The 27324-nt window shown below is 35.5% G+C and overlaps 1 protein-coding gene across 1 annotated transcript in view; it reads right to left on the bottom strand.

Moving 5' to 3' along the window:
* The window catches only part of IQCM (IQ motif containing M), a gene marked incomplete at its 5' end in the record, with an annotated part of 345675 nt that overhangs the window by 200184 nt on the left and 118167 nt on the right, over nucleotides 1-27324 (bottom strand). The window contains one exon of the mRNA XM_055336279.1: nucleotides 16725-16783. Coding sequence (XP_055192254.1) covers nucleotides 16725-16783 — 59 coding nt within the window. The remainder of the gene's footprint in view (nucleotides 1-16724; nucleotides 16784-27324) is intronic.

Genomic DNA, 27324 nt, shown 5'->3' with positions numbered 1-27324 from the left:
AAAGTCACTAACTGGATTCACCCCCAACAAGAGAGTCAGCCTCTCCTTTGAAGCTTTGAAGTCAGGAACTCACTTCTCTCTAGCTCTGAAAGTCCACGATGGCACTTTTTCCTGTATAAGGCTGTTTTATTTACAATGAAAATTTGTTCTTCATTGTAGCCACCTTCGTGAGTTATCTTAGCTGGATCTTCTGAATAACTTGCTGCAGCTTCTCCATCAGCATGTGCTACTTTATCTTGTACTTCTCTGTTACAGAGACAGCTTCTTTCCTTAAACCTCATGAACCAACCTCTGGTAGCTTCCAACTTTTCTTCTGCAGATTCTTCACCTTTCTCTCAGCCTTCACAGAATTGAAGAGACGTAGGGCTTCGCCCTGGCTAGATTATACTTTGGTTTAAGAGAATCTTGTGGCTGGTTTGATCCTCTATCCAGACCACTCAAACTTTCTCCATATCAGCAATTAGACTGTTTCACTTCCTTATTCATGTATTCGCCAAAGTAGCACTTTTAATTTCCTTCAAGAAAATTTTCTTTGCATTCAAAACATGGTTGTTTGGCACAAGAGCCCTACCTTTCAGCTTATCTGGGCTTTCGACATGCCTTCCTCACTAAGCTTAATCATTTCTAACTTTTGGCTTAAAGTGAGGAATATGCGACCCTTCCTCTCACTTGGACACTTAGAGGCCATTGCAGGGTTATTGATGGGCTCAACTTCAGTATTGTTGTGACTCAGGGAATAGAGAGGCTTAAGGAGAGGAGAGAGATGGGGGAACAGGCAGTTGGTAGGCAGTCAGAACACACATATTTACGGATTATTCTTGTCATCCTAAATGGGTGTGGTTTGTAATGCCCCAAAACAATTACAATAGTAACAATAAAAGTCACTGATCACAGAACCATAACAAATATAATAACTATGAAAAAGTTTGAAATGTTGTGAAAATTACCTAAATATGACAAAGATACACAAAGTGAGTAAATGCTGTTGGAAAAATGTTACTACTAGACTTAATGCAGAGTTGCCACCAACCTTCATTTTGAAAAAAAAAAATGCTACTATTGGCAAAGTGCAATAAAATGAGGCACAGCAAAACAAAGTATGGCTGCAATTCTCTCTAGACTAACCTCTAAAAGAAATAGAAATTGAGAAAAGTTGTGTGTATGAAAATATCAATCATAGTTTCATTTATGATGGGTGAAATCCAGAAACAAATATCTGAGTAAATTGTGTTATATCCAATCAATAAATTATGAGATCATAAAAATGATGTTTATGAAGATTATGCAATAACTTAAGAAAATGCTTACAATTCCAAAAAATATTAGGAGAATGAAGACATTAAATTATATGCATTATATGATTGCAACATTATTTTTCAATGACGTATATAAATTAAGTCCAAAAAGAAGCATGCCAAAATATTATTAGTGATTGTATTAGTGCAGTTGTTCTAAATCAAGGGTGGCATCTAAGAAATTTTTTAAGGAACTCCTGCTTTGGGCCTGTGCTCATAGATTCTGATTCATTAACTCCTCTAGTAAAATAAAAATCCATGATTAAACGCTAGGTTGTAAAGGAAACCTTAGGTTTAAAGAAAAATGCTTATGGTCGACCACTGAACAACATGGGTTTGAACTGTGCAGGTCCACTTATATGTGGATTTTTTTGATACTTTACAGTTCTATAAATGTATTTTCCTTATGATTTGCTTAACATTTTCTTTTCTCTAGATGACTTTATTGTAAGATATGGTATATAATAGATATAACATACAAAATGTGTGTCAGTTGACTTTATATTACCAGTAAGGCTTCTAGTCAACAGTAGTTAAGTTTTGGGGGAGTCAAAAGTTATATCCAAATTTTTTATTGTGTGGAGGGTCAGCACTCCTAACCCCTATGTTGTACAATAGTCAACTCTATTTGTTTCTTGTTTTCTGTTTTGTTCAGACTTTCTGAAATAGACTGATGTGCATTGTACAACATAGAAGAAACAATAATTAAATCCATTAATAGCAATAGTAGCTGCAATTTTTTATGAAATATTTGTTTCAGATATATTTTCTCCTTTAATCCTCAAAATAATTTTATTGGTTGGGACGCCTGGGTTACTCAGCGGCTGAGCATCTGCCTTCAGCCCAGGGCGTGATCCTGGATACCCGGGATTGAGTCCCACATCGGGCTCCCTGCATGGAGCCTGCGTCTCCCTCTGCCTGTGTCTCTGCCTCTCTCTCTGTGTCTCTCGCGAATAAATAAATAAAATCTTTTAAAAAATAATAATATTATTATTGGATATATGTTACTATTCTGATTTTATACATTGATGCAAAAGAAATTAGGTGACTGCCAAAGGTCATGAAGCTATAATTAGCATAGTCAGAATTCAAAGCCCTTCTTGCCTTTTATGTGATAAAATCAAAAGAAAACAAAATCATCATGACTTCAGAAGGTTTGGCCTTTGAAATCCCCAACCCCCAAATGGTTAGGATGATTTGGGTGACTGGCTTTAGGTTTATCTTCTTTCGTTTGTTTCAGCAGTACTGAAACAATACAGCCATACCACATACACTGAGATGGAGGAAATGCGTTGTGACTATCAAATATATGGAGGTTAAGTAACCTTGGATGAGAGAACCAGCCAGTAGGAATTATCTTTTGCTTACCCTCTAAGTGTTATTTTAAAATTTATTTTCTTTTACAATGTCTTACCACAATTCTGATAGGGAGATAATTCTCATGTTTACAGATTCTTAACCACTACAGAGACTTTATAAAACTCCTCTAAAAAATCTTAATGAAGATAAAAATGTGAGTCATAAGAAGCTAGATATAAAACCAGTTTCCACCACTGAAGAGACCACCTCCTTGGTCCTCAGGCCACCTCCTACTAAAGTCACCCTAAGAAAGCTTGAGAGAAAGACCAGTGCTTGCTGTATAGCTGAACTTGACTTTTTCACTTAAAGTTTGACAAATCTATGATCGAGATATGAAATCAAATTGTTTTCATTGAGAGAATAAATCACTAAGCAAGATTACATGTGAGAAAAGATACATAAGTTAATTAGTAAGTTAATCATGTCTGAACATTAGACACTGAGCTTGGCAAACATTTGAACAGGGAATTTCCTTTCAACTGTTAACGCTTATAGGGTAATATATATTAAACACTAAATCAGTTTTAGAGTTTGGTTCAGATATTGCTACTAATTAGTTTTGGCTGATATTGAAGTATTTTGTATGCTCCATTTATAAAAGCACTGCTTGCCCATCTGTTCATAGGTTGAAAGTGATTAAAGGATACTTATTTTGGCTGTTGTAAAAGCCAAATACTTTTTAAGCTGCAAATATGTGACAAAACCAGTTGAGGTTGCCAAGTTCAGAAATATATTAAAAGAGATTTGTGATGCCTCCCTCCCCCAATTCCTCTTCCAACCTACATTATGGAAAAGTAAATATCACTGTTTTCCCGATTAGACTAGCATGCCTCTTTGTCCAAATGCTTTGCAATTTCGTTATAATTTTCACAATTTGCCCTGATTTGGATCCACTGCTACCAAGCTGTGTTGGGGGCTTTCGTTTCCTGTATGTGCAGCCTTGAAGTAGAAACATGTGATGCCCTCATGCTTTGAATGCCAGATTTGAAAGCAACATGGATAATGAGCAAAATAAGTTTGCAGCCTACTTTAATCCCCTATATGAGGTCTGTTCAGTTTGAAAACAATACATTAAGTTCAGCATGGAGTTTTTTTTTAAAAAAGAAAGAAAGAAAGAAAGATTTTTAAGAACAGGGATATACTACATTTCCCCGAATAATATAGCCCATATACTATTTAACACTCCATTTCTGAGCCTTCCCAAGGGTTTAGTACTTTATGCCAACAAAACCTGTACACATCAAGAATCAGAGAAGGGTCCTAGGACTTTTAGAAATAAGATACAGTCTCCTAAAGTGGAAGATAACACCATTTTAATTCAGGCAAAATGTCTAGTTTCAATATCTGAATGAAATGCATTTCCTCCTTTTCCGTATACACTCCTTTTATACCTTGTAATCATTCCTCATGATGTCAACCAGCCCAACCCCTGAAAAACCATGTGGCCTCGTACTTTTGGCTGCTCCCAATTCCACAGCAATGTCTTTAACTAGATCATACAAAAGAGTAGAGGTTGATATTCTATTGAAAGCCTCTCGGGGTATTTGCTTTAAACAGTTTACTACCTGAAGTTCTCTAACTAGTACCTATCCAAAAATGCAAGTGATATAGGATTTCAAGTATAGGATTTCAAAATCCTGAGAGGATTTTCTCTCCCTGGCCCCCTCACAACTGATTTTTCCCCTAAAGAAATTCTCCCAGCCTATTATGTCATATCTATAGAAAGATGGGTTGTGTTATTACTGCTGCTGCTAATTGGTTTCAATTTATCAACAGCTTTTCCTCAAAACAATTTAGAAATATCTAAATTCCAAACTCAGTTCAAAAAACACAATTATTCTTTCACATATAAAAATTTTGGAGGAGCACAATTCATTGTGAATTAAAATGAAATTGTCATTTTACATAGTAGAAAGGAAATGCTATTTTTGTTCAAATTTAATTGATTCTATTTTATGGTCAAGGTAATCTATGATACACTTTCAGGGACTTCTCTTTAATACAAACATTGAAAACTCCTTTTTATTGTGCCTACATGTTTTATCTGTAGGGCACTGGGAAAAATTACCCTGAAGATGACTGAAATGACTAGGATGTTCATGCCAAAGGTGTAATAGGAGCTGATTTTTCTGTGGCATGGTGACCAGAGTTGTCAATTTTTCATGAGCTTATCTATGAAACAGGGAACATGAATTGTCTACTCTTCCTCCCAATACAGTAATTTGCTTATTCCTCTTGGGGGCAGCCCTCTGCTCCCAACCCGAGCTTCAGGCAGTCAGGGAAGAGAGTTGGCTCTACTCTTTGCCATCTGGCTCCCTCATCTCTGTACAAAAAGGGCAGGCAATGAAGGCTGGTGCCTGTTCACAGATTCCTTGTCCCTAGAAGAGAATTCAGGTGACTCTAAAAACAGTTTCTGATATTATTCTCAATATTTCAGTCCCAACCACTTAATATATCATTGACAGGAATTTGGAGACTTTCATGCAGGCACACAGAGTGATGGCAGACTGTGGCAGGTCCAATTCTATTAGAAAAGCAGGAACTGTGGACAGTCTTCTGCATAATCCAGAGGAGAAGAGAGATGGTACTTTATAGTCCTCTCCCTATACTCTGCCTCCTTACTCTCCCTCTGTGAGTTCTAGCATGGAAAAGCAATTGAAAATCTGATTTTCCATGCTTGAAACATTCATTCATCCCCATTTTGCTCATGGGCATGATTACTGTGATTTAGAGATGAGAGTTTCTGTGTGTTTTTTTCCTCCTATTATTCTGCTTGTTGCTCCTTGGACATTTTCATTCTGATTCTATGTAGGAATCACACCTTCACAGAGTCTTCCCCTTTAATCAGGCCCAGCCATCCTGCTTCACAGGTACTGATTCTGTGTAGTCTGTTTCTTCCTTACTCACTGCTGCATGCCTCAGCAGACACTGGTGGAATTAGGAATATCCTATGCATATGAGACACAACGTAAACTCAAGACTTTTCTAGGATCTTAGCCATCTCTACTCCAGGGAAGAAAGCAGAAGTCCCCAGTTCAGCTTGTAGCTTAAGCCAATGTGCTCTAACTCTGTTTTACCAGAGAATCCAGCTATCAGAATTTGGTTACTCTGCATCTTCTTTGACCTGCCTAGTGGTGTGGTGTTTTTCCATCCAAGTGGGCAAGATTGGAAAAAACAGATGGTACTGATCTAATGATCTTTGGTGACTGTCACCGATGCTGGATTCTGGACATTCAGGATCTAGGCTGCCAATGGTCTACTGCCAGTCTTGCTCCTGCTTGGGTGTACAATGTTCTTGAGTAGAATTCTTACACAGGAGAATAAGTAATAAAAGGAAGACACCAAAGGTCCACAATTAACAACTAAGAAGAAGGTTCAAAATTCTTGGCAATAGTCATAAGCAAGGGATCAACAGTTCTTGAAGATTCAGAGTAAAGCAGGTATTCTAAAAGCCAGGGAAATAGTCATTAGCCAGGAAACCTAAGGTAGGTGGAGGATCAGCACAAAGAGCAAACCTAGCACCACAAAATGATATCAGGGAAAAGAAATTGATAACTGAGGCAATTATTTGACCTAGACTTAACTACCTTTATCCTCTTCTTGCACCACTAAGGAACGATCCTGAGGAAGGCAGGCCTGGAATACTGAACGTGCAGCTACATGATAGTATTTGACTTCAAGGTGTGTGAGTTTGGAGACAGTAGCATTTCCTAAGACATACAGTTCTCTGGTAGCTATTTTTCTCAGATTTCTTCACAGTACAAATTTGGCACTGGAATACCATCAAGGTGATTTACCATAGCTCTCTCCATTAACTTGATGACAGTAGCAGAGAGCAACTATGTCATCCCAGAAACCAACTGAGCTGGGAATCAAGGGGAACACTGGATATAGTCAGATATGCCCCCCAGCTTGCTACACAAAATGTGGTCTGAGGACCAGCAGCATTGGCATCACTTGGAGTTTACTGGAACTGCGGTAACTCAGGCTGTACTGATTTTATGCCGCTCAAGAAGAATGGCCATCAGACTAAATACTCATAGGAGAGAACAGAAGCACAAACCAAGAAAAGATCTCATAAACAAAACTGAAGCTGTTCTTAGTTAAATTTTTCTGGGCTCAGGCAAATAACTTTCCAGATTAATCTATAGATCTACTGTCTTCGAGAAACTGGACAATGAATGTGATGTGAGAATTCTGGAGAATGGTAAATGTCTTCACTTTCAAGGAGAAAAGAGTATAAGAGTTATGAAGTTTGGACTAGTAAGTAAGTATGGACCAAATCTTATCAGTTATCAACTGGATGGTATGTAATTAAAGTAATAATGGTGTCAAGAGCCAGAATGTGCATAAAAAGAGTGTCACGCCATCTGGAATTTATTTCCCTTCTTTCATTCATTTTAATTTTATTATTATTATTGTTTTGTTTTTACCAGATTGCTATGCCAGGGAGTGATTTGGTTTTGGGTGAAAGGATAGATAGTATCATTACTATAGATAGATAGGGAGAGAGACTATAGGAGAGAAGATTTGGAAAGAATACATAAAGATTTCAGTTTTAATAAATGGCTATGGGATATTCCAGGAAAAGATACCAGTAAGCAGTATAAAGCTTGAAATAGAAGCTACACATGACTATAAAGGGAAGAAAATTCATTAGAAGACAGGAAAGATTAAAAATGTAATGCATTGAACAAATATTCATTCATTCATTCATTCAGTGTATGATACTTTTCTAGCACTGAGGATACACTAGTAATAAAACATAGAAAACTCCCTGTCCGCATTGGGCCTGTATTCTAGTGGGAAAGACAAACAGTAATCACAGTAAGCAACTTAACCACAGGATATGTTAGAAGGCATATGTGTTATGATAAAATAAATAAATAAATCAGGAAAGCAGTTCGGGAGTGCTAGCAGGGATGGAAGACACAATTTTAAACGTGTATCATGGTAGGTGTGGGATTCTTGAAAAGGTAATATGTGAGCTAATTATCTTAGGTAAACGTGGCAAGGAACTAAATCCAATGTTGGAATGTGATAGCTTTACTTGCAAAGCTCTGCAATTAGTTAATATATATGACTGTGCAAATAATTCTTCTCAGACCTATGAAGATGCTTAGGTACCTTTCCTCCATCACTGCAATTACGTTACTCTGTAATTATCTCTGGGTGTATCACCCGCTATACTCTGAATTCCCTGAGAGCAACAATTTTTCCCTATGTGCTTGGCAATATATATAGGGAGGAAAAGAGGGGTAGAGAAAGAGAAAAAAGGAGAGATGAAAGGAGAACAAAATGCAGACACATTAGAACATCTGAGGTCTCAGAGTTTGCTTATTTAGGGTTTTGTTTATTTTTCAGTTTTAAATAAATCTGCATATTGCCTTTTAGAAACTGCCCATCAGAACTGACATAATAATGGGCTTCGTCCGTTGGTCCCCAGCATTGACAGTTTGGTCCCACTCTACATTGTATAGATAAAATCCCATCTAAAATATTGTGTTTTTCCTAAGCAACATACTGTAGAAGGGATACTTTGGAGTGTGGTGGGCACCTGTTCCTTTCCTCTGTTTTATTCCTCCTCTCTTTTGTAGAACTGCACGTCTATCAGTCCACTCATGTGACTCCTACATGATTTGCCTAGGGCTGATCATGTTACTCATTCTAGAAGGTCTGCCGGAATAATTCCAGGGGAAGGAGGTGGTTAGTGGGTGTGCATATGTAATAAGAGGCTGTTCCTTTTGGTGAGAGAGGAAGTAATAATTGCAAACAGCTAGAAGTCAACCACTTTTTTCTACCATGGGGAGAAAATCTGTAGTAGGAGATATTAAAGCCAAGCAGGAGCAAGCAGAGACCTTAAATAAATGAAAAGAGAATCCATCTTAAAGACATTATATTTGACCTCTGAACAACATGGGGGTTAGAGGCACTGACCCCCTGAACAATAAAAAAATTGCATATAATTTTGACTCCCAAAAAAACTTAACTACTAATAACCTACTATTGACTAGAAGCCTTACTGATAATATCCACAATCAATTAACACATATTTTGTATGTTATATGTGTCTTATAATGAAGTAAGCTGGAAAAAAGAAAATGTTACTAAGAAAATCATAAGGAAGAGAAAATAGACTATACACTATACTGTAAAAAATCCTCCTATAAGTGGACCCTTGCAGTCCAAACCCACATTGTTCCAATATGGGGCCAACTGTACTTGAATCTGTTGGACCAGTTGAGCCTGAGATGTTAAACAAAGAATAGATGCCCACCATCCTCTATCTTCTTGGAATCTCCTCTTATGTGAGCATACTGATTGAAGCATCAGTTTGCTTAAACTAGGTTGAATTATCATTCCAATGAAGATGTTGCAAAAACATTATAATGAAGGGCTTAATCTAAAAAGAGAAGACTGTTAATTAGGGTGGTGGCTTCATGAAGACAAATTAGAACCAATGGGTACCAGCTCAAGCTAGATGGGTAATGAGCTTCACACAGAGAACTGTCTGAAAGTCAGAGCAGTTCTGAGAATTAAATGAAATGCCACTTGAAGACAGGCATTATGAATCCCTGGAGTTTTTGGGTAAAGTCTTTGTGGGCATCATGCTATAAAGATGCACCCTTTGGATAGAAGGTTTCAGTAGAAAATCTCTAAGGTTCCTTAATCTTTGAGATTCTATTATTCTCCAAAGAAAGGACACAAAAGTGGAAGTATCATTGGAGAAATATTATTCCCCATAAATTTATTTTCATAAATCCTTAGACTGAGTACTGACCCAGAAAAAAACTGTTCATGGAAGATATCTAACCATAAACAAGATAAAGTTACATTATTAGGTAACGAAATTTCTGAAGAGATCAAAGGCATCAGGCAGTAAACTGTAAACTTTTTTTAAAAATTTATTTATTTATTCATGAAAGACGCAAACAGAGAGAGAAGCATAGACACAGCAGAGGGAGAAGCAGGCTCCTCGCAGGATCCTGATGTGGGACTTGATCCCAGATCCTGGGATCACGACCAGAGCCTAAGGCAGATGCTCAACCACTGAGCCACCCAGGCATCCTGGTAAACTGTACACTTGGGTTGAGATAAAATAATAGGGCTTGACCCCTTCCAGGAAAAAATGGTAATTTCAGAGTTATAAAGGAAGCTTTCAAGTACCCACCTAAATTTCCAGACTCTGAAATATGAATTTCATACATATATGGCAATAAATGCACTATATTCCATTATATCAAAAAAAGAGAAAATTTAGAATAGTGTGATTTTATGTTTTAGTAACATATTACTCATATCCTGTTACTACTCTCCTTTTAGTTCCAGTATGCTACAAAATAGTAAGGAAGAAGTATGTAATTATTCCACATCTACATATTTACATGAACTATCTGCACACTTAAAATACTAAAGAATTAAAAAAAAAACATAAGGAACTTAGGGGTTCCAAAATGGTACACTTTTTCATAAATGGTATATTCAAATAACATCTTGTCATCCAGAATTGAAACGATTACTAAGAAGGTGAAACGCTGATGACTAACCTCTGAACTTATTACAAGAACGTTAGTATTATGAATCAACAATAGAATGTTTTTCCTCTATGAATTACAGATCCATCAACTGTTCTGTTCTATACTTGCAAATCAGTCCATCATTTTGAAAAAACAATTATGTGCTTTAGAAACACAACAAAAGGAAAATTTATCACTGAGGTCTTATGAATCTGGAAGAGATTAACAGCTCACTGCAGAAAGACATCAAAAGAAAATAAGTGTCTTATTCATGGAATATAATAGGTTATCTGAAGGAAAAATAAGAAATTTGCCATATGTTTAGAGGTACTAAACAAATTCAAGTAGATCTCAAAGAAGACTATTTATATATATAAAGATCTTACAGAAAATAAAGGTACACTGTCATCATAATAGTACAATAGATTACAATCAATTTAGCTCCTGGCTCACAAATTTCACTTAGATATTGAGAATGGATTCATGTACACTGAAGCAATATTTCCCTTTACTGAACAATATAAACTGCATTTGATACTTTAAAGATATCCTATAAAAATAAGAGAAAAAAGATTAAGCATAAAGAAGTTAATGAAGAGATTTTCAAAAAGATGACGCAGTAAAAGACAAGATCTCACTTCACTGCAAAATATCATGTAATCTTTACATTTTTGAGGTAAAAAATAAACACATATACACAATTCTTGTACAAATTACATTTTGTAAACTAAAAATTAAGAGTTACATCTATTTGTCTTTATTTCTGGTTTGAAAATCTTATATTAGGTACTTTACTTTAAAAAACAATTAAACTCACAAAAATATTCCTTTGACAATTCTAACTGAAATGAGATTGCTTGGCTTTCATTGAAATGATTAACTCAACCTTCCTTTAATAATGGTTTCAGGCTTTCTCAACTCTAGTTTTTTATTTTATTTTATTTTATTTTATTTTATTTTATTTTATTTTATTATTTTAAGATGGTATTTATTTGAGAGACACAGTGTGTTTGTGTGAGAGAGAGAGATAGAGAGAGAGAGAGAGAAAGTTTGAGCAGGGGGAAGGGTCAGAGGAAGAAGCAGACTCCCCACTCAGCAGGGAGCCCAATGTGGGACTCGATCCCAGGACCTGAGATCATGAACTAAGCCAAAGGCAGACGCTTGACTGAGCCACCCAGGTGCTCAACCACAGTTTAATCTTATGGGTTTCTAACTATCTGAAACTTAGAGAATTTTAACAATTTGAAAATTTATTATTTAAATTAAAATATTGAAGAAACAAACCATTCAAAACTCAATTTTATAAATGTTCATCTATGAAAACTATATGAATAAAATGAATATTTACAGAAGAATTAGAAAATCAAGGCAATAAGATCACATCTCATAAAAATACACAAATATATATATATATATATTAAAGAATCCAAAAATAAAAGCAAATAGCCTCTTTTTGGAGTCTACAACCTACTAAATTCAACCTAAATGTCCTGGATTTGAAGATTACAGCTCCTCATTTAGTAGTAATCCTAATGACAAGTCTTCTATATATCTGTACACATATTTGTATAGGCAAATGTACCTAAGCACTACTACCATGCCATTTTCTTCTCTTTCTGAATTTTGAGATCTTCACAGTTGAAAAAAACAGGGAGATAAGGCCCAAAAAAAATAGAAATTTGAAAACTTATCTTTTACACTTATTATCATTGAAGATTAGGACAGAAATAATCATGACTTTGCTTTATCGACCACCATTTATCTATCTAAGGCAACAGGTTCTACTCCCTCCCAAGAAGAGGAGTGGGTGTACAAATTTGCCTTGACTCCAAATCAAGTGCAGCAGCAGCATTATTTTTAGTTTACTTAACTTCCTAGCCCCACCATTTAACAGACAAGGGACTGTCTCCTTAAAAAATCCTGCTCAGTGGCTGCATAAACCAGTCCTATTTGCTAAATGTAGAGGGTTCCTGCAAAGCTTGTGGGTATGTGTGAATGAATTCCATCATTTTCTTTTTTTTTTTCTATAACTAAGAAGAGAGGGGGGAAAACTAACTCTTTTGTATTTACTGTAGCTTAGCGGTAATAATATATGTGTGACATATTTTTACCCTTGAAATGCAAAAGTACTTCAGAAATTGGTGAGTACTTTATTAAAGTTGCCCAATGACTGATGGAAGGTTATAGTACACTCTGCTTCATGCAGACTCTAAAGAAACCTCTAACTGAAAATATATGGGAAATTCCTAACAAGAAAAAATCCTTCAAGCCAAGCTTATAGGGTCCCAACATTTGGATTTTAAAGTTTCATGGAATTTCTATGATAGAAGTGGTACAAGATTTCAAGTAAACAAGAAAATATAAACATTGTTTATATAGATATAGTCAATGAAGTGTGTCTCTATGTGACAGCTTTATATGGTTCCCCACTTTGCTTTATTTTCACATTGTTTTCCCTCTTCCTGGAATTCTGTCCTAGTGATACTTTTTTTTTTTATGATAGTCACAGAGAAAGAGAGAGAGAGAGGCAGAGACACAGGCAGAGGAAGAAGCAAGCTCCATGCACCGGGAGCCCAACGTGGGATTCGATCCCGAGTCTCCAGGATCGCGCCCTGGCCCAAAGGCAGGCGCTAAACCGCTGCGCCACCCAGGAATCCCCTAGTGATACTTTTTAATCACTACAGCCACTCGAAGATTTGCTAACTCTTTAAGTAAGGTTTCAGTCTACTTCTACAACCTAATGATCAGAAAGGTTGTTAACATTTAAGATACAAACTGCATAAAGCAGCATGAGAAATAAGAGCTGGATCCTCGTTAGCAGTTCTGTTTTCTTTTTTTACTTTTACGACCTTGAAGAAGTCACTTAATCTTTTTGAATCTGTTTTCTCAACTGGAAGTTAAAAGAATTAATTCAAAAGACCTCTAAACTTCCCTTTAGCCACCATTCACTAAAATGTTTAAGATATCCCTGCAAGAATTAGCTAGATATCCCTGCAAAACTTTGCCATAGCTCTTTATGCCTGCAACAGATGGTAGACTGTACAGGAAAATGTTTAGCATTCAGATTAGCTGGCTGGCTCCAGTAAAATAACTATAATAAACACTTATCTTTCAGATCGTATCATTTTTTAGTCATTGAAAGGGCTGGACCAGATTTTAATTTAGTGACACCTATGAGGAAAAAAAGACTCCCAAAACTAACCAGGTAAAGAATATTTACAGGAAAAACACTTACATAAGATCAGCTGGTTTCAACAACATTAAATAGTTGTAAAAAAAAAAAAAAAAGACTTCCTTAAAGCAAATTTTTCTGTGGAAACGTTTTTGATAACAAATTCCATTTCTTTAATAGACATGGGTTATCCAAATTTTCTATTTATTCTTGCGTCAGTTTAGTATGCTGTCTTTTTCAAAGACTTTGTCCACTTCATCTTAGTTGCACGTAGTCGGCATGAAGTTATTCACAACTCTTTCACTTTTTTAATACTGAAATTTGTGTTTTATCTCTTCTTTTTCTTAACCAGTTTTGTTAGGACCTTACAAATTTTATTAATCTTTTCAAAGAACCAATTTTTGGCTTTGTTAACTTGCTATATTGTTTCTCTGCTATTTATTTCATTGCTTTCTTATCTCTATAATGAATGCTGTATGTGCATTTAAAATGAATGTATTTTATACACCTGTTGAATGTAGCCTTCTATAAAGGTCAATTAGGTCAAATTAGTTCAGGGGCTTGTTCAAATCTGTGATATCACTATTTATTCTTTTTACTGATTTTCCTATTACTAAAAGAGGCATGGGAAATTTTTCCAGCCATAATTACAGAGTTATCATCCATTTTACTATTTAATCCTGTCAATTTTTGCTGTATTTATTTAGAATGTCTATTACTAAGCTATGTACATTTAGGGTTATTATCTAATTCTGATTAATTGACTCTTTTACAATTATGAAGTGTCTGTCCTCTTTATCTCTAGAAATAGTTCTTGAAGCCTACTTTGATTTTAATACAGCCACTCTAGCACTCTTCTGCTAGCTTTTTTCCATTGTTTATCTTTTTCTATCCTTTTATTTCCAATTAATGTCTTTATGTTCATATTTTATAGAGAGTAGAGAGTTGGTTCTTGCTTTTTCATCCAGCCTGACAAGCTTTTACATTTAAGGATATTATTTATTCTGAATATTTAATATAAATGTGGCTACAGTTGGATTTAGGTCTACCATTTTCTATTTATTTTTTTATTCACTCAATATGTTCCTCTTTACTGTCTTCTTGTGGGTTAACCCAATAGTTTTTGCTATTCCATTTTAGTTTTTGTACTGCCTTTTAGGCTTGCCTTTTTGTATTAGTGGTTGCTCTGGGAAATGTAATATGCTTTCTTAACTTACCACACTCTACTTAGAATTAATACTGCTACACATAAAATGAAAGAAACTGGCAAGAGAATAACTATTTCTTTCACTATTATTGTCACACATATTTGCATCTATGTAACTTATAAGTAACATAATAATGTTATAATTTTGCCTTAAATGGTCAGTTTTAAAGAAATTTTTTTTAAAATATATTTTTGTGTTGATCAATATATATTCTCTATATTCAGTCTTCCTTATTGCTTCTTGTAGATTCAGATTCTCATCAGGTATCATTTCCTTTCAGCATGAAGAACTTCCTTTAACATTTTATGAAGTAAAGTACAGATCAGGTGGCAATAAAATCTCAGTTCTTTAACTGAAAATTTTTTTCATCCTCCATGGTGTGAGATAGTTTCATTAGATACAAAATTATCAGTTGATATTTTTTCTTTCTGCTCTTTAAATACATAATTTCATTACCTTCTGTCCATCATTTCTGATGAGAAGACATCCATAATTCTGAGAACTGTAACCCTCTGAATAATGTGTATTTTTTCCCTTCTGGTTATTTCCAAAGTTTGTTCTTTCCCTTTAATTCTCAACTCTGACTATGCTGTGCTTACATAAGGTTCTTCTTGAACTTATCTTGCTTGGATGTGATGATCTTGGATATGTAAAGATGCTCTTCACTATATTTAGGAAAAATTCAGCCATTATTTCTTCAACTATTTTTTTCTGCCTCTTCTTATTTCTCTTATCCTCCTGAGACTCAAACTCATATATGGTAGTCTGCTTGATATTAAATTATAGGTCAGTCAGGTTTTGTTCATTTTTATTCTAATTACATGTTACTTTGCTTCAGATGAGTCTGTATAGTTCTACGAGTTTACCCATCTGATCTAGAGCCTTTCCCAATATGCTACTCAACCCGTCAATGACATTTTCATATCAGATACTCTATTTCTCAGTTCCAAAATTTTTATTTGATTATTTTTTATAGTTTCTATTTCGACACTGGCATTCTCTGTTATTATGAACTTATTTTCCTTTAGGTCTTTGAACATTTGTAATAGCTGTTTTAAAGCCCTCGACTGTTAATTCCAACATCTGGGATATCTTTTTCTTTGATGCAAGCCAGATTTTACTATTTCTTCATGTCTAGTATTGTATTTATTGTATATAAACATTGTACATTGTAGAGATTCTGGATTCTGTTATTGTCTTCAAAGGAATGTTGAGTTTTTTATTCTAGGTTGTGGTTGAATTACTGGCTTATCATCTTTAATTTGTCAAGGCTTGGTTTTATGCTTTTGTTTAGGCAAATCAATTTGTTTTATCGTTAGTACTAAGGTGAATCCCTTAGTTCTGTGATTAGTCTTCACTCCTTAGGTATTGGCCTTCTAAGAATTCCTTGGAAGACAGATGCTCACTAAATCCTTATCACTTGGTAGGACTTAAATTCCAATTTCTGACTCTCACTATGGTGAACTGCAATCTGCCTAAACTTTAAAAGTTCCATACATGTAAGGAGTCTATTGTGTGCACTCTGTTCTTAGCACCTAAAATAGCAAGTGCTTAATGTTTGTTTTTAAGTGAATAAACTATCACTACTAAAATAATATGTGGTGGATTAATGAATGAATGTATTACCAGTGAATAAGAAAACACAAGTGTGAAACCTGTCCTTCTAAGAACTTCACTGTTACTTCACTTTCCACAATCCCTTCTTTCCATCTCGCTGTCCAATCTACCTCATAAAATCAAGTTTTCCACAAAAGTTTGTCAACAAATATGCTGCATATAGTAACAAAGCAATCTGAAGAATCCCTCACAGAGTCATTGAAAGGCATACTTTTATTACAGTAAATTGTAGTATACTGTTTCTAATACACAAAACCTTTGAAACATTATACAGCATTGTTACACTACTTTTCCCACCTACTACATAGTAAGCACCAGCCTGGTCTACTGAATGATCACTAATAACTCAAAAAAAAAAAAAAGAATTTTTTTCTCCTTGCCTTAGTCGGATTAAATGGAAACACTGAGAAAGATATGTTAAAAACGTGAGCTTTTAACAACATACATTTCTTTAAACCTAGATACTTCGGTCAAGGTAACCCCAAGTAAGCACATTAATTTATACTTTTTCTGCTATCATATAAAATGTATGCCTGGAGAAAAAAAAGAGATATACCTGGTTCCTGGCTTTGGTTCTGGTTTGATAGGCTGTTGCTCTTTCTTCATTACTGTTTTCTAGAATAAGAGAAAGAAGGATTGACATAGGTAGGAAAACAACTTCATTATCTGTAAAATTTCAATTTCATTATCAAAAAGAGAGAGAACCATTCCATTCTAATATATATTACAAACCTAAACACTGATGTAAATTTGTAAGTATACCATGAACAAAAACATCCAAAATGGAGTCAGGAATGTCAAGGGCCCTAAGACGTTTGGAGCAAGGAGATCCCTGGAGAAATGCATGACCACACCTGTATGGAACATAAACTGCTACACTGTCCCAAGCACAAACGGCTACATCCTGTTGCAGTTCTCAGAGTGAGGTTCACATCACTGAACTCCAACTTAGCACCTGGTATAGTAACTTATCCTAAATCAACCAACATTAATTGTTTTTACCTACACCAAGTCAGAGTTCTTGCAAAACAACTTACATAAGCTTGCAGTTTTGCCTTTGTGTACTTTGTCCTTGTCCTTCCTCCTTGGAGCATTTCTTAGATTTCTCCTAAATCCATGTCTCTTGGATTGAAATTCCTAAAGACCCCAAATAAATTTCTGGTTTACTTTGCAGCCTAAGTAGTTTCCTGTAAGACAATACTCTGAGGAGTGTGATTATTGAACTCCCTCCAGCATCTTTTGGCACCCAGGAACACAATTCCTACTGATCGTTTCAATGAGCAAATATCTATACAAATCTGCTACAGATGAGAATTTATAGATTTACTTATCTGTCCTCTGTCTTATAAAAAAGGTTCAAGGTAGGGATCCCTGGGTGGCGCAGTGGTTTGGCGCCTGCCTTTGGCCCAGGGCGCGATCCTGGAGACCCGGGATCGAATCCCACGTCGGGCTCCCGGTGCATGGAGCCTGCTTCTCCCTCTGCCTGTGTCTCTGCCTCTCTCTCTCTCACTGTGTGCCTATCATAAATAAAAAAAAATAAAAATAAAAAAAAAATAAAAAAAAGGTTCAAGGTAGTGTAAAAAAAATGCAATATATATGAAAAAGGAAAATTAGAAAATCAGATTAAAGGTAAAATATGGATAGAAAAATAATGTCAAATATTTTCTTATATTACTTGATGTGTCACACAGATTTGGTTCTCAAATTCCTAGCTATCAAAATGTTATGGACTGGGGCACCTGGGTGGTTCAGTGGTTGAGTGTCTGCCTTTGGCTCAGGTGATCCCGGGATCCTGAGATTGAGTTCCACATCAGGCTCCCCGCAGGGAGGCTGCTTCTCCCTCTGCTTGTGTCTCTGCCTCTCTGTGTCTCTCATAAATAAATAAATAAATAAATAAATAAATAAATAAATAAATAAACAAACAGATTAATTAATTAATTAAATCTTTAAAAATAAAATTCAGAATGTTATGGACTGAAATGTGTTCCTCTAAAATTCATATTTTGAAGCCCTCATCCCCAGCATGACTACATTTGGAAATAAAGTCTTATGGTTAAATGAGGTCCTAAGGTGAAGCCCTAATCCAATAGAATTTGTGGCCTTATAAGAGGAAGAGGTGCCGGGGTCATGTGTGCACAGACAAAAGGCCATGTGAAGACAACCAAGAAGCAGCCATCTATAAACCAAGGAGGGAGGACTCAGGAGAAACCAACTCTGCCAGCATCTTGATCTTAGACTTCCAGCCTCCAGAATTGTGAAAAAATTAATTTCCGTTGTATAAGCTACCCAGTCTATGGTATTTTATTATGGCAGGACTGGGAAAGTAATACACAAAGCAATGAAGAAAACACAGTAGTTCTAACATTCATAATGTCTGTAAGAGAAGCAAACTTACTTCTTGTGAAAATTTCTTCTATGAGTCCTTCAAAAGAAGCCTCATATATTTTGATGGTCAGCTTCAACAGCATCCCCTCAACAACTACACCAAAGTGTTTAATGTGGATTTTATTTACTATCCCTCAATATTGGTCAACAATAAAAGAACAACTCAGGAAGAGAATTCTACAAGACCTCAGAATAATTGGGTCATTCCCTCTCTGGTCATTCAGGGTGATCCAAAGGTGAAACTTAGACCCAGAGGCGTTGATGAATTGCATATCTACTTTATAATCTGCCATGATGATTATTTTGCACAAAACAGCTTTTGAAAAAAAATGTCTCAGATAAGAGGAATTTAAGGTAATCTTGATAAATGCGTAAAAAGCTAATGGATTTTGGATTATTGGTTTTGTCTTCTCCCTCAGACTCTATAAGAAGTCAGGGAGAGGAAACATTTTGGTTATTGTCATATGGTATGCTTATGATACCACAAAGAAAATTCTTATTTTAGTTTAGTTTTTTTTTTAAGTTTCAAATATGTGTTTAACCACTATTTGAAAACTGAAGCAAAAGAAGTCTCTTATACGAAATCTCAAAATACATAAAGGATAAATGTAAAGATGAAATGTGGAAGAAACTTGTGTTTATACTGCAAAAATACTTAGTATTAGGACATAAGAATGATTATTTTTAAGTATTTTAAAAAATTACAACTCTTATTTTTTTATTTTTTAAAAGATTGTATTTATTTATTCATAGAGACACACAGAGAGAGAGAGAGAGACAGACAGAGACAGAGACACAGGCAGAGGGAGAAGCAGGCTAGCAGGCTCCATACAAGGAGCCCAACGTGGGACTCGATTGCGGGTCTCCAGGATGACGCTCTGGGCTGAAGGCAGCGCTAAACCGCTGAGCCATCTGGGCTGCCCATCTTTCTTTTAAAGTTAAGTTCATTCTGTCTCATACTGTTCTCTCATATGCAATCTAACTTACATATATTAATTTGTATTTTATGCCACTCTTTTTAAGATCGAAGGTTAACTTTTCTTCAATAGTTATGTTAGAGTGCCACAATAACCTTGAGGATTAGTTTGTAACATCTAAGTAACTATTTCTTACTTTTAAAATTTTCTGATGATTTCTTCATTTTCAAAGTAAACAATCATCCTCAAGAATAATACTGTACTTTAAAAAATTTACATGCAACATATAGGTGATAATAAAACTGAAGCAGCATCTATATATTTTAAATGTTGCCCTCAAGATGTTCCATGACATATATTCATGGCTACAAAAATACTAATAACTACAAAAATTAACTTTAACCAATATATTCCATACTTTAGCACAAAATAATGTGCTTGGCTTAGAACACACTGTCCATGTGTGATACTAGTATTTATGATTGCCAACTTAATATTTTTTTAACTGCTTCCTTCTTGGCCAGACTAACTGAATTGGAATGTTCTCCATGATGAAGGGTGTCAAATGTGAAGGCTGCTAAGTAAAACAGTCTCAGACAAACATTCTTGAGGATTTTTGTTACTAAGATAGTCTTTGATGCTTTTTCCAGTTACTTTCTCACAACTTCATTGACTTCACAACCTCCATTGTGTCTCTCTTTTCCTATTTAACATAATCAGAAACTGGTTTTTATCTTGGACTTTTGGGGGGCTAAGGGGAAGGTGGTCTCTTTTTGTAACATAAACAAGCAGTACTTTTATTTACGTAGTCCTGTGAGGTTTTTTTTTATAAATCTTAGTTTCCTACATATTTATATATTCAAATTTCAAGTCCATTCTGCCTTAATGTTTCAACTCCATCCTCTCTCAAAATCTTCCCTCTTTCCACACATATTACCTGCTTCTTTAAACTATTTCAAGCTCGTAGTCACTTGATGGCAATGCATTTGGAGTGACACATTCTAAATACATGATGTAAGATGTAAGTCATTTATTAAACCCTCATATTAAAGCTTTCAAAAATTTTTAAAACCTATGTGCTATTTATTCCAAACCACTGTTCAGACTCCTTTGCCCACGTATTTCCCAAATCCCACAGTTTAACTGGTACCAAGCTTACTTCTGATAATTTACACATTATTACACTTCCAGCTTCTTTTTATAAGTAACTGTCTAATCCATCAATTATCCTCTTCTTCCCATATCTCATCTGGATTTTTTTTCTTTTGACAATGTTGCTAATTTCTCTCATTGTATAATGATTAAATTCTTGATTAACCACAGATGAAATATGGAAGAAAGCCTTTCACTTTGGATATTAAATCTAAGACATATTTCTATATTACTAGTATTAGTGTGAAATTGTAGAATATGTTTGCTATAACAAAATAATCTATAACTGGCATATTACTTACCCCAAATGTGGTTAAAGGGTTATTTTCTAAGTAGCAAAGAATTTTCATAGTTTTAAACAGCTTTGTGACCCTACCAGATGTATATATAAACACATCATTAAAGGTAAAATGAAAGGTTTGTTTAAAAGTAGGTAACTGTGAAGAGAAAATCATTAATAGCATACACATATAAAATTACAATTACACATTAAAACATGTGAAATAAACTGAAAATCTTTCTCTGCCAGGCTTGACTATTAACACTTGTGTTTCCCCAGCAGAAGTCAGTCATGTCACTAGCACCTTCTGTGAAATAGCAGTGAGCTGCCTTTCTTATATTGCTCCTGTTTCTTGTATAAAAAGTGGTTTAAAGAGAAAAATGGCAATAAGCTTGTACTCATGTAGAACTAGCAGGCACCATACACATCATTCTGGGATTTTTCACAAGTCAATATCTTTGCATTATTAAATTTTAGAGCTTTCCCAAACACACACAAACCACAGGAGGGTTTTCAAGCCATAGAATCATCCATGGGAAATTGTAATAGTCCCAGGAAACCCACAGAATCCCAAAATCTCCTCATGGAGATAGAAGCTTCCATTTTGGAAGATATTCTTAAATGTGGTATTTTCTTCACCTCTTGAGAAAAATGGAGTGATCTCAAAGATAATGCTGGCCACTCTATAGTGGCCATGGCTTCAAAAAGCTGTTCAACTTTCAGATTAAGGAATACTAGAGAAGGTGACCCAGCAAAACACAGGTCATTCATTATCCAATCACTAGACAAAGTTTCTTAAACCTCTAAGGGAAATAAAAACTATATGAATTATTCTTTTATATGTAGGAATTTAAGTATAACATAGTAGATAATAAAAAGACTGATGACAAGAAGGGAGCAGGATAGAGAAGTTTACATCCCAATGTAAGCCCCTCTGAGGATTGAAATCTATTTATAAAAGACACAATAGGGCCTTTGTTTCTTTGAATATGTTCATAATAACAAATGGCAGCATAAAACAATAATAAATTCTAAAAACAAAAAGTAAGATATTTTAATTGCATGATTAAATGGATGGGAAATTAATAGATTTCCTTTCTGGTCAAATATGACAAGAAATGTTGAATTTACTATTGTATTAGATCGGGAGCCTCTATTTACCTTGAGGATAGCATAGCAATTCCTGACAACCTTAACAATTTAGAGACTGGGTCTTAATGAGTTACATGCCCTGCAGTTGGAAGACAAACACTGGAGCCAGAGAACAAAAGAATGTCAGAGTTGAGAGTATGCCTCAAAAAACCTGAGTACTAGAAATGCAATATCCTTAGAGTATAAACTAGCATTAAATCATTTCCCAATAGAGAGAAAAAAAGGAGATACTATGAGACCCCCTGTCTGTCATGATCTTGGCCCTGGGTACCTCTGGGCTCCAGAACACTCCTCCTCCCCAGTCCCACCTCCCCCCAAAAAATGAAAGGCAAAAGTTTAGAATAAAGTTGTCTTAGGTTGGTAGTGCTCTAAAGCACCTGGTAAAAGAAGTGATCAGTCATTTTGAAAAGAAAGCAATTTGAACTCAGGTTTCAAGGAATTCTTACAATAAAAGAATCAAAAAAAAATGAGCTCAAAATCAGAAATATCATTAAACGTAAGAAAAAAACAATCAATGAGTCAGAAGAAACAACAAACTATATATTCAGAGCCTCAAAGACTGCAATATTATAATTAAGATATACAGAACATAAAATAAGAGTTTTGATTTCTATATGCTTAGATAAATGGATGAAAAGAAATAAAAAATTATCAAAATTGACCAAGCTGATTTGGAAAATAATAAGTAGACATTCGAAAGATGAAAAATATAACAATTAAAATTGGTAATTCAATAAAAGGAGAACCAATAATCTAAAAGAGAAATCAGAGGGAAAAAGAAGACCTGGGATGTAGCAATGAGAGACAGTGATGGCAAGTATGAAAAAGAAGAGGCAAAGGCTGAAATTGAGTGAAAGGAGAAGAAGGAAAGGCAAAAAGCATTTGAAGAGATAATGACAGAAATATTTTTTTTCAGGATGCTGAAAAACACTGATTTTCACATTTAGGGATTTTCATATGTAGTTCAAGAAATAAAATTACCCTACTGGTCTGACATGCTAAATATAATGGTAAGTAAGAAACAATAAATAATATAAATATTTTATATTTAATTAATATAAATATAAATAATAAAGGTAATCATGTAGATAAACCTAAACAATGAAGTATAAAAAAAAATCCTGTCTTATTTGTGGGTTAAAAAAGGAGGAAAAGTACTGGGGAAGATGACAGCATAGGAAGACCCTGAGCTCACCCCATTCCACATTTACACTGAAGTATCATCCACATTCAGAACAAACTCCACAACTAAATATAGAGAAGTTGTGTCAGAAAGGTCAGAAAGGCAGAGGGAGACTGCCCAGGGGATGGGAGGGAGATGCATGCATGGAGAGGGCAGAGAAACACTCCCTCACACCAGGGAGCTCTCCTGGAGAAGACTAAACTCCATAATGTTTGGCTTTGAAAACCAGATGGGCTGAATTCCAGGAGTTTGTAAAACCAGTGAGACCTGGAGCTTTAAACGTCTCCTGAGTCAGCAGTGGGTGAGTGGCAAGGGACAGTGACAGCTGGGTCACTGACCTTAAAGAGACAGCCACCTGCATGAGGAAGCAAAATAAAAGCAGCGGTTTATACAACACCAGGGGCAAACGGGAGACACATCTGTACATACTGCTTTTGGAGTGTGTTGAAAGACTTCTCTAAAAATGAGGGAAGCTGGCAGATGCCATTTTCTTCCACCACAACCCAACATAAACACACAGCCACCTGCAGGAGGTGGGGCTACACACACATTTGCTACTTCACCTGCTAGCAGTGTGCCTGGTTCAGGAGTTCTCCTAAGGACTCCCACACTCCAAGCCTACTAGCATCAGCCCCTGTGCTTAGTACAAATTTTATTAAAATTGCACACCCTGCCCAGCTGCCCCAGGGCACAGTTGCCTCAGTGCGCCCTGCTCAGCTACCATGCAGAGCCCAGCAGTGCATACCCCCAGCTACTATGGTGTATCAGGCTCAGCTACACCCAGCCAACATCATGAACTTACCGAGCCTCACACCCCTAGCCACCCGCAGTGTGCAGGCCACAGCTGCCAGTGATTTGAGGGATCTGGCATATTTTGCTAACACTGCTCTCCTGTTCCCAAGTTCCATGGTGGGCACATTGCCTCAGACCTGGCCTCTCTGGGTCCTACTGACAGCACACAGAGCAAGTAGATCCCACAATAGGCAGAGAGACAGTGTAAACAACCTCACTGAAAGGAAAAGTGAATCACACACAATACCAGAGCGTTGGCAACACACATAGGATATTCTCCTAAAGTGTCAGGTTCTGGAGAGCAAGGGACATTGCATTGCATGATGCTACAGGACTTCTTTTTTATAAAGTCGCTACTTCAAGAATGGAACACATAGCTGACTTTCTCAACACAGAGAAACATAAACAGAGAGGCAGACAAAATGAGGAAACAGAAAAATATCCCAAATGAAAGAAAAAGACAATGCCACAGCCAGAAATCTAAGTAAACAGATATAAGTAATATGGCTGATAAGGAATTTAAAGCAATGATCATAAGGATACTCACCAGACTTGAGAAAAGAGTAGGAGACTTGAGTGAGACACTTAACACAAAGATAAGGAATAACATAGCAGACATAAAGAGCTGAATAAATGAAATGAAGAAATGAATAGTAGGAAGGAAGAAGCAGAGGAATGAATTAGTGACATAGTAGATAGAGTAATGGAAAGTAATCAATCTGGACAAAAGACAGAAAAAAGAATTACACAAAATAAGAATAGACTTAGGGGACTCAGTGACTCCATCAAATATAATAAGATTCATATTATAGGAGTCCCAGAAGAAGAGAGGAAAAGGGGACAGAACATTTATTTCAAGAAATAATAACTGAAAACTTCCCTAATCTGGGGAAGGAAAAAGATATCCAGTTCCAGGAGCACAGAAAACTCTCATCAAAATCAGCAAAAGCAGATCTACACCATGACATATTGTAATTAAGTCAGCAAAACACAATGATAAAGAAAAAAATTTTAAAGCAGCAAGACAAAAGAAATCAGTAAATTACAAGAGAAAACCCATTAGGCTAGCAGGAGATTTCTCAACAGAAACTTGGCAAGCCAAAAGAGAGTGGCAGGATATAGTCAATGAGCTGAATGGGAAAATATCTGCACTGCAGCCAAGAAATACTTTATCTGGCAAGGCTACCATTCAGAATAAAAGGAGAGATAAAGAACTTCCCAGACAAACAAAAACTAAAGGAGTTCATGACCACTAAACCAGCCCTGCAAGACATACTACAGCAGACTCCAAATGGAAAGGACAGACCAAAAGTGACACTATAAAAGTAGGAAACACAAAAGCAGTAAAAATGAATATTTCTATCAAAAAATTATTCAAGCAACTCACCAAAAAAAAGGCTACAAAATATAATAGCATATACTAAAAACATGAGGAGGAGAGGAGAAAAGGCTAAGTTCAAACTTAAGCGACCATCAACTTAATATAGACTGCTATATGTAGAAGACATTATATACAAACATAATGGTAACCATGTATTAAAAACCACTAATAAACATGCAAATAATAAGAGAAAGAAATCCAGATGTATCATTAAATAAAATCAACAAAGCATGAAAGATAGAAAAACAAGAAAAAATAAGAAAAAAAATCTTCAGGGCAGCCTAGGTGGCTCAGCAGTTTAGCACCACCTTCGGCCCAGGGCCTGATCCTGGAGACCCAGGATTGAGTCCTTCATCGGACTCCCTGTGTGGAGTCTGCTTCTCCCTCTGCCTGTGTCTCTGCCTCTCTCTCTCTGGTCTCTCATGAATAAATAAATAAAATCTTTTTTAAAAATGGTAATAAATACATATAACCTATCAATAACTACTCTGAATGTAAAGGAACTAAATGCTGCAATCTAAAGACACAGAGTGACAGAATGGATTAAAAACAAGCTCCATCAATATGCTGCCTATAGGAGATTCATTTTAGACCTAAAGACACCTGCAGATTGAAAGTGAAGGAATGGAGAAATATCATGCAAATGGATGTCAAAAGCAAACTGGAGCAGCAATTGTTACATCAGACAAAATAGACTTAAAACAAAGACCGTAACAAGAATCAAAGAACGACACTATATAATAATAAAGACAACATTCCAACAAGAAGATATAATAATTATAAATATTTATGCACCCACCATAGAAACACCCAAATACATAAAACATTTAGTAACTAAATTAAAGGAACTGGTCAGTAATAATACAAGGGGACTTTAACAGCCCACTTACATCAATGGACAAATTATTTAAACAGAAAATCAACAGGGAAACAAAAACTTTTTGAATTACACATTGCAATACACAAATTTAACAGATATATAAACCATTCCATCCTAAAGCAGCAAAATATACATTCTTTTCAAGTGCAGATGGAACGTTCTCCCATAAAACCAGCTCAATAAATTCAAAAAAGATCAAAGTCCTAGCATGCATGTTTTTTGACCACGATGCTATGAAACCAGAAGTCAAGTACAAAAAAAAAAGTCTGGAAAGAACAAAAATACATGAAGGCTAAATAATATGCAATTAAACAATCAATGGGTGAACTAGGAAAATAAAGAAGAAATTAAAAAGTACATGGAAACAAATGAAAATGAAAAACACAATAGTCTAAAACCTTTGGGATGCAGCAAAAGCACTTCTGAGAGGGAAGTTTATAGCAATATAAGCCTATCTCAAGAAGCTAGAAAAATTTCAAATAAACAACCTGACCTTACGCCTAAAGAAGTAGAAAAAGAACAACAAACAAAACCTAAAACCAACAGAAGGAAGGAAATAATAAAGATCAGAGCAGAAATAGGGGTGCCTGAGTGGCTCAGTCATTTAAGCATACAACTCTGGATTTTGGCTAGGGTCATGACCTTGGGGTCATGAGATTGAGCCCTGCATCAGGTTCTGCACTGAGCATGGAGTCTGCTTCAGATTCTCTCTCTCCCTCTTTCTCTCTCCCTACCTTCCCCAGCTCACACACACTCTCTTTCTCTCTTAAAAAAAAAAATGAAAATTTTTTAAATTAAAAAAAGAACAGAAATAAATGATATCGAGATTTTTTTTAAAAAAACACCAAAACAAAAACAAAACAAAACAAAAATCAATAGAACACATCAATGAAACCAGGAGCTGATTCTGTGAGAAAAAAAATCAATAAAATTGATAAACTTCTAGGCAGACTTATCTAGAAAAAAGAGAAAAGGTGTTAAAAAATAAAATTACAAATGAGAGAGGAGAAATAATTACCAACACCACAGAAATA

This window comes from Nyctereutes procyonoides, unplaced genomic scaffold, assembly GCF_905146905.1.
Source record: "Nyctereutes procyonoides isolate TBG_1078 unplaced genomic scaffold, NYPRO_anot_genome, whole genome shotgun sequence".
Lineage (NCBI taxonomy): Eukaryota > Metazoa > Chordata > Mammalia > Carnivora > Canidae > Nyctereutes > Nyctereutes procyonoides.
Note: the sequence above shows the minus strand (reverse complement) of the source record. Positions and strands in the feature narration are given on the sequence as shown.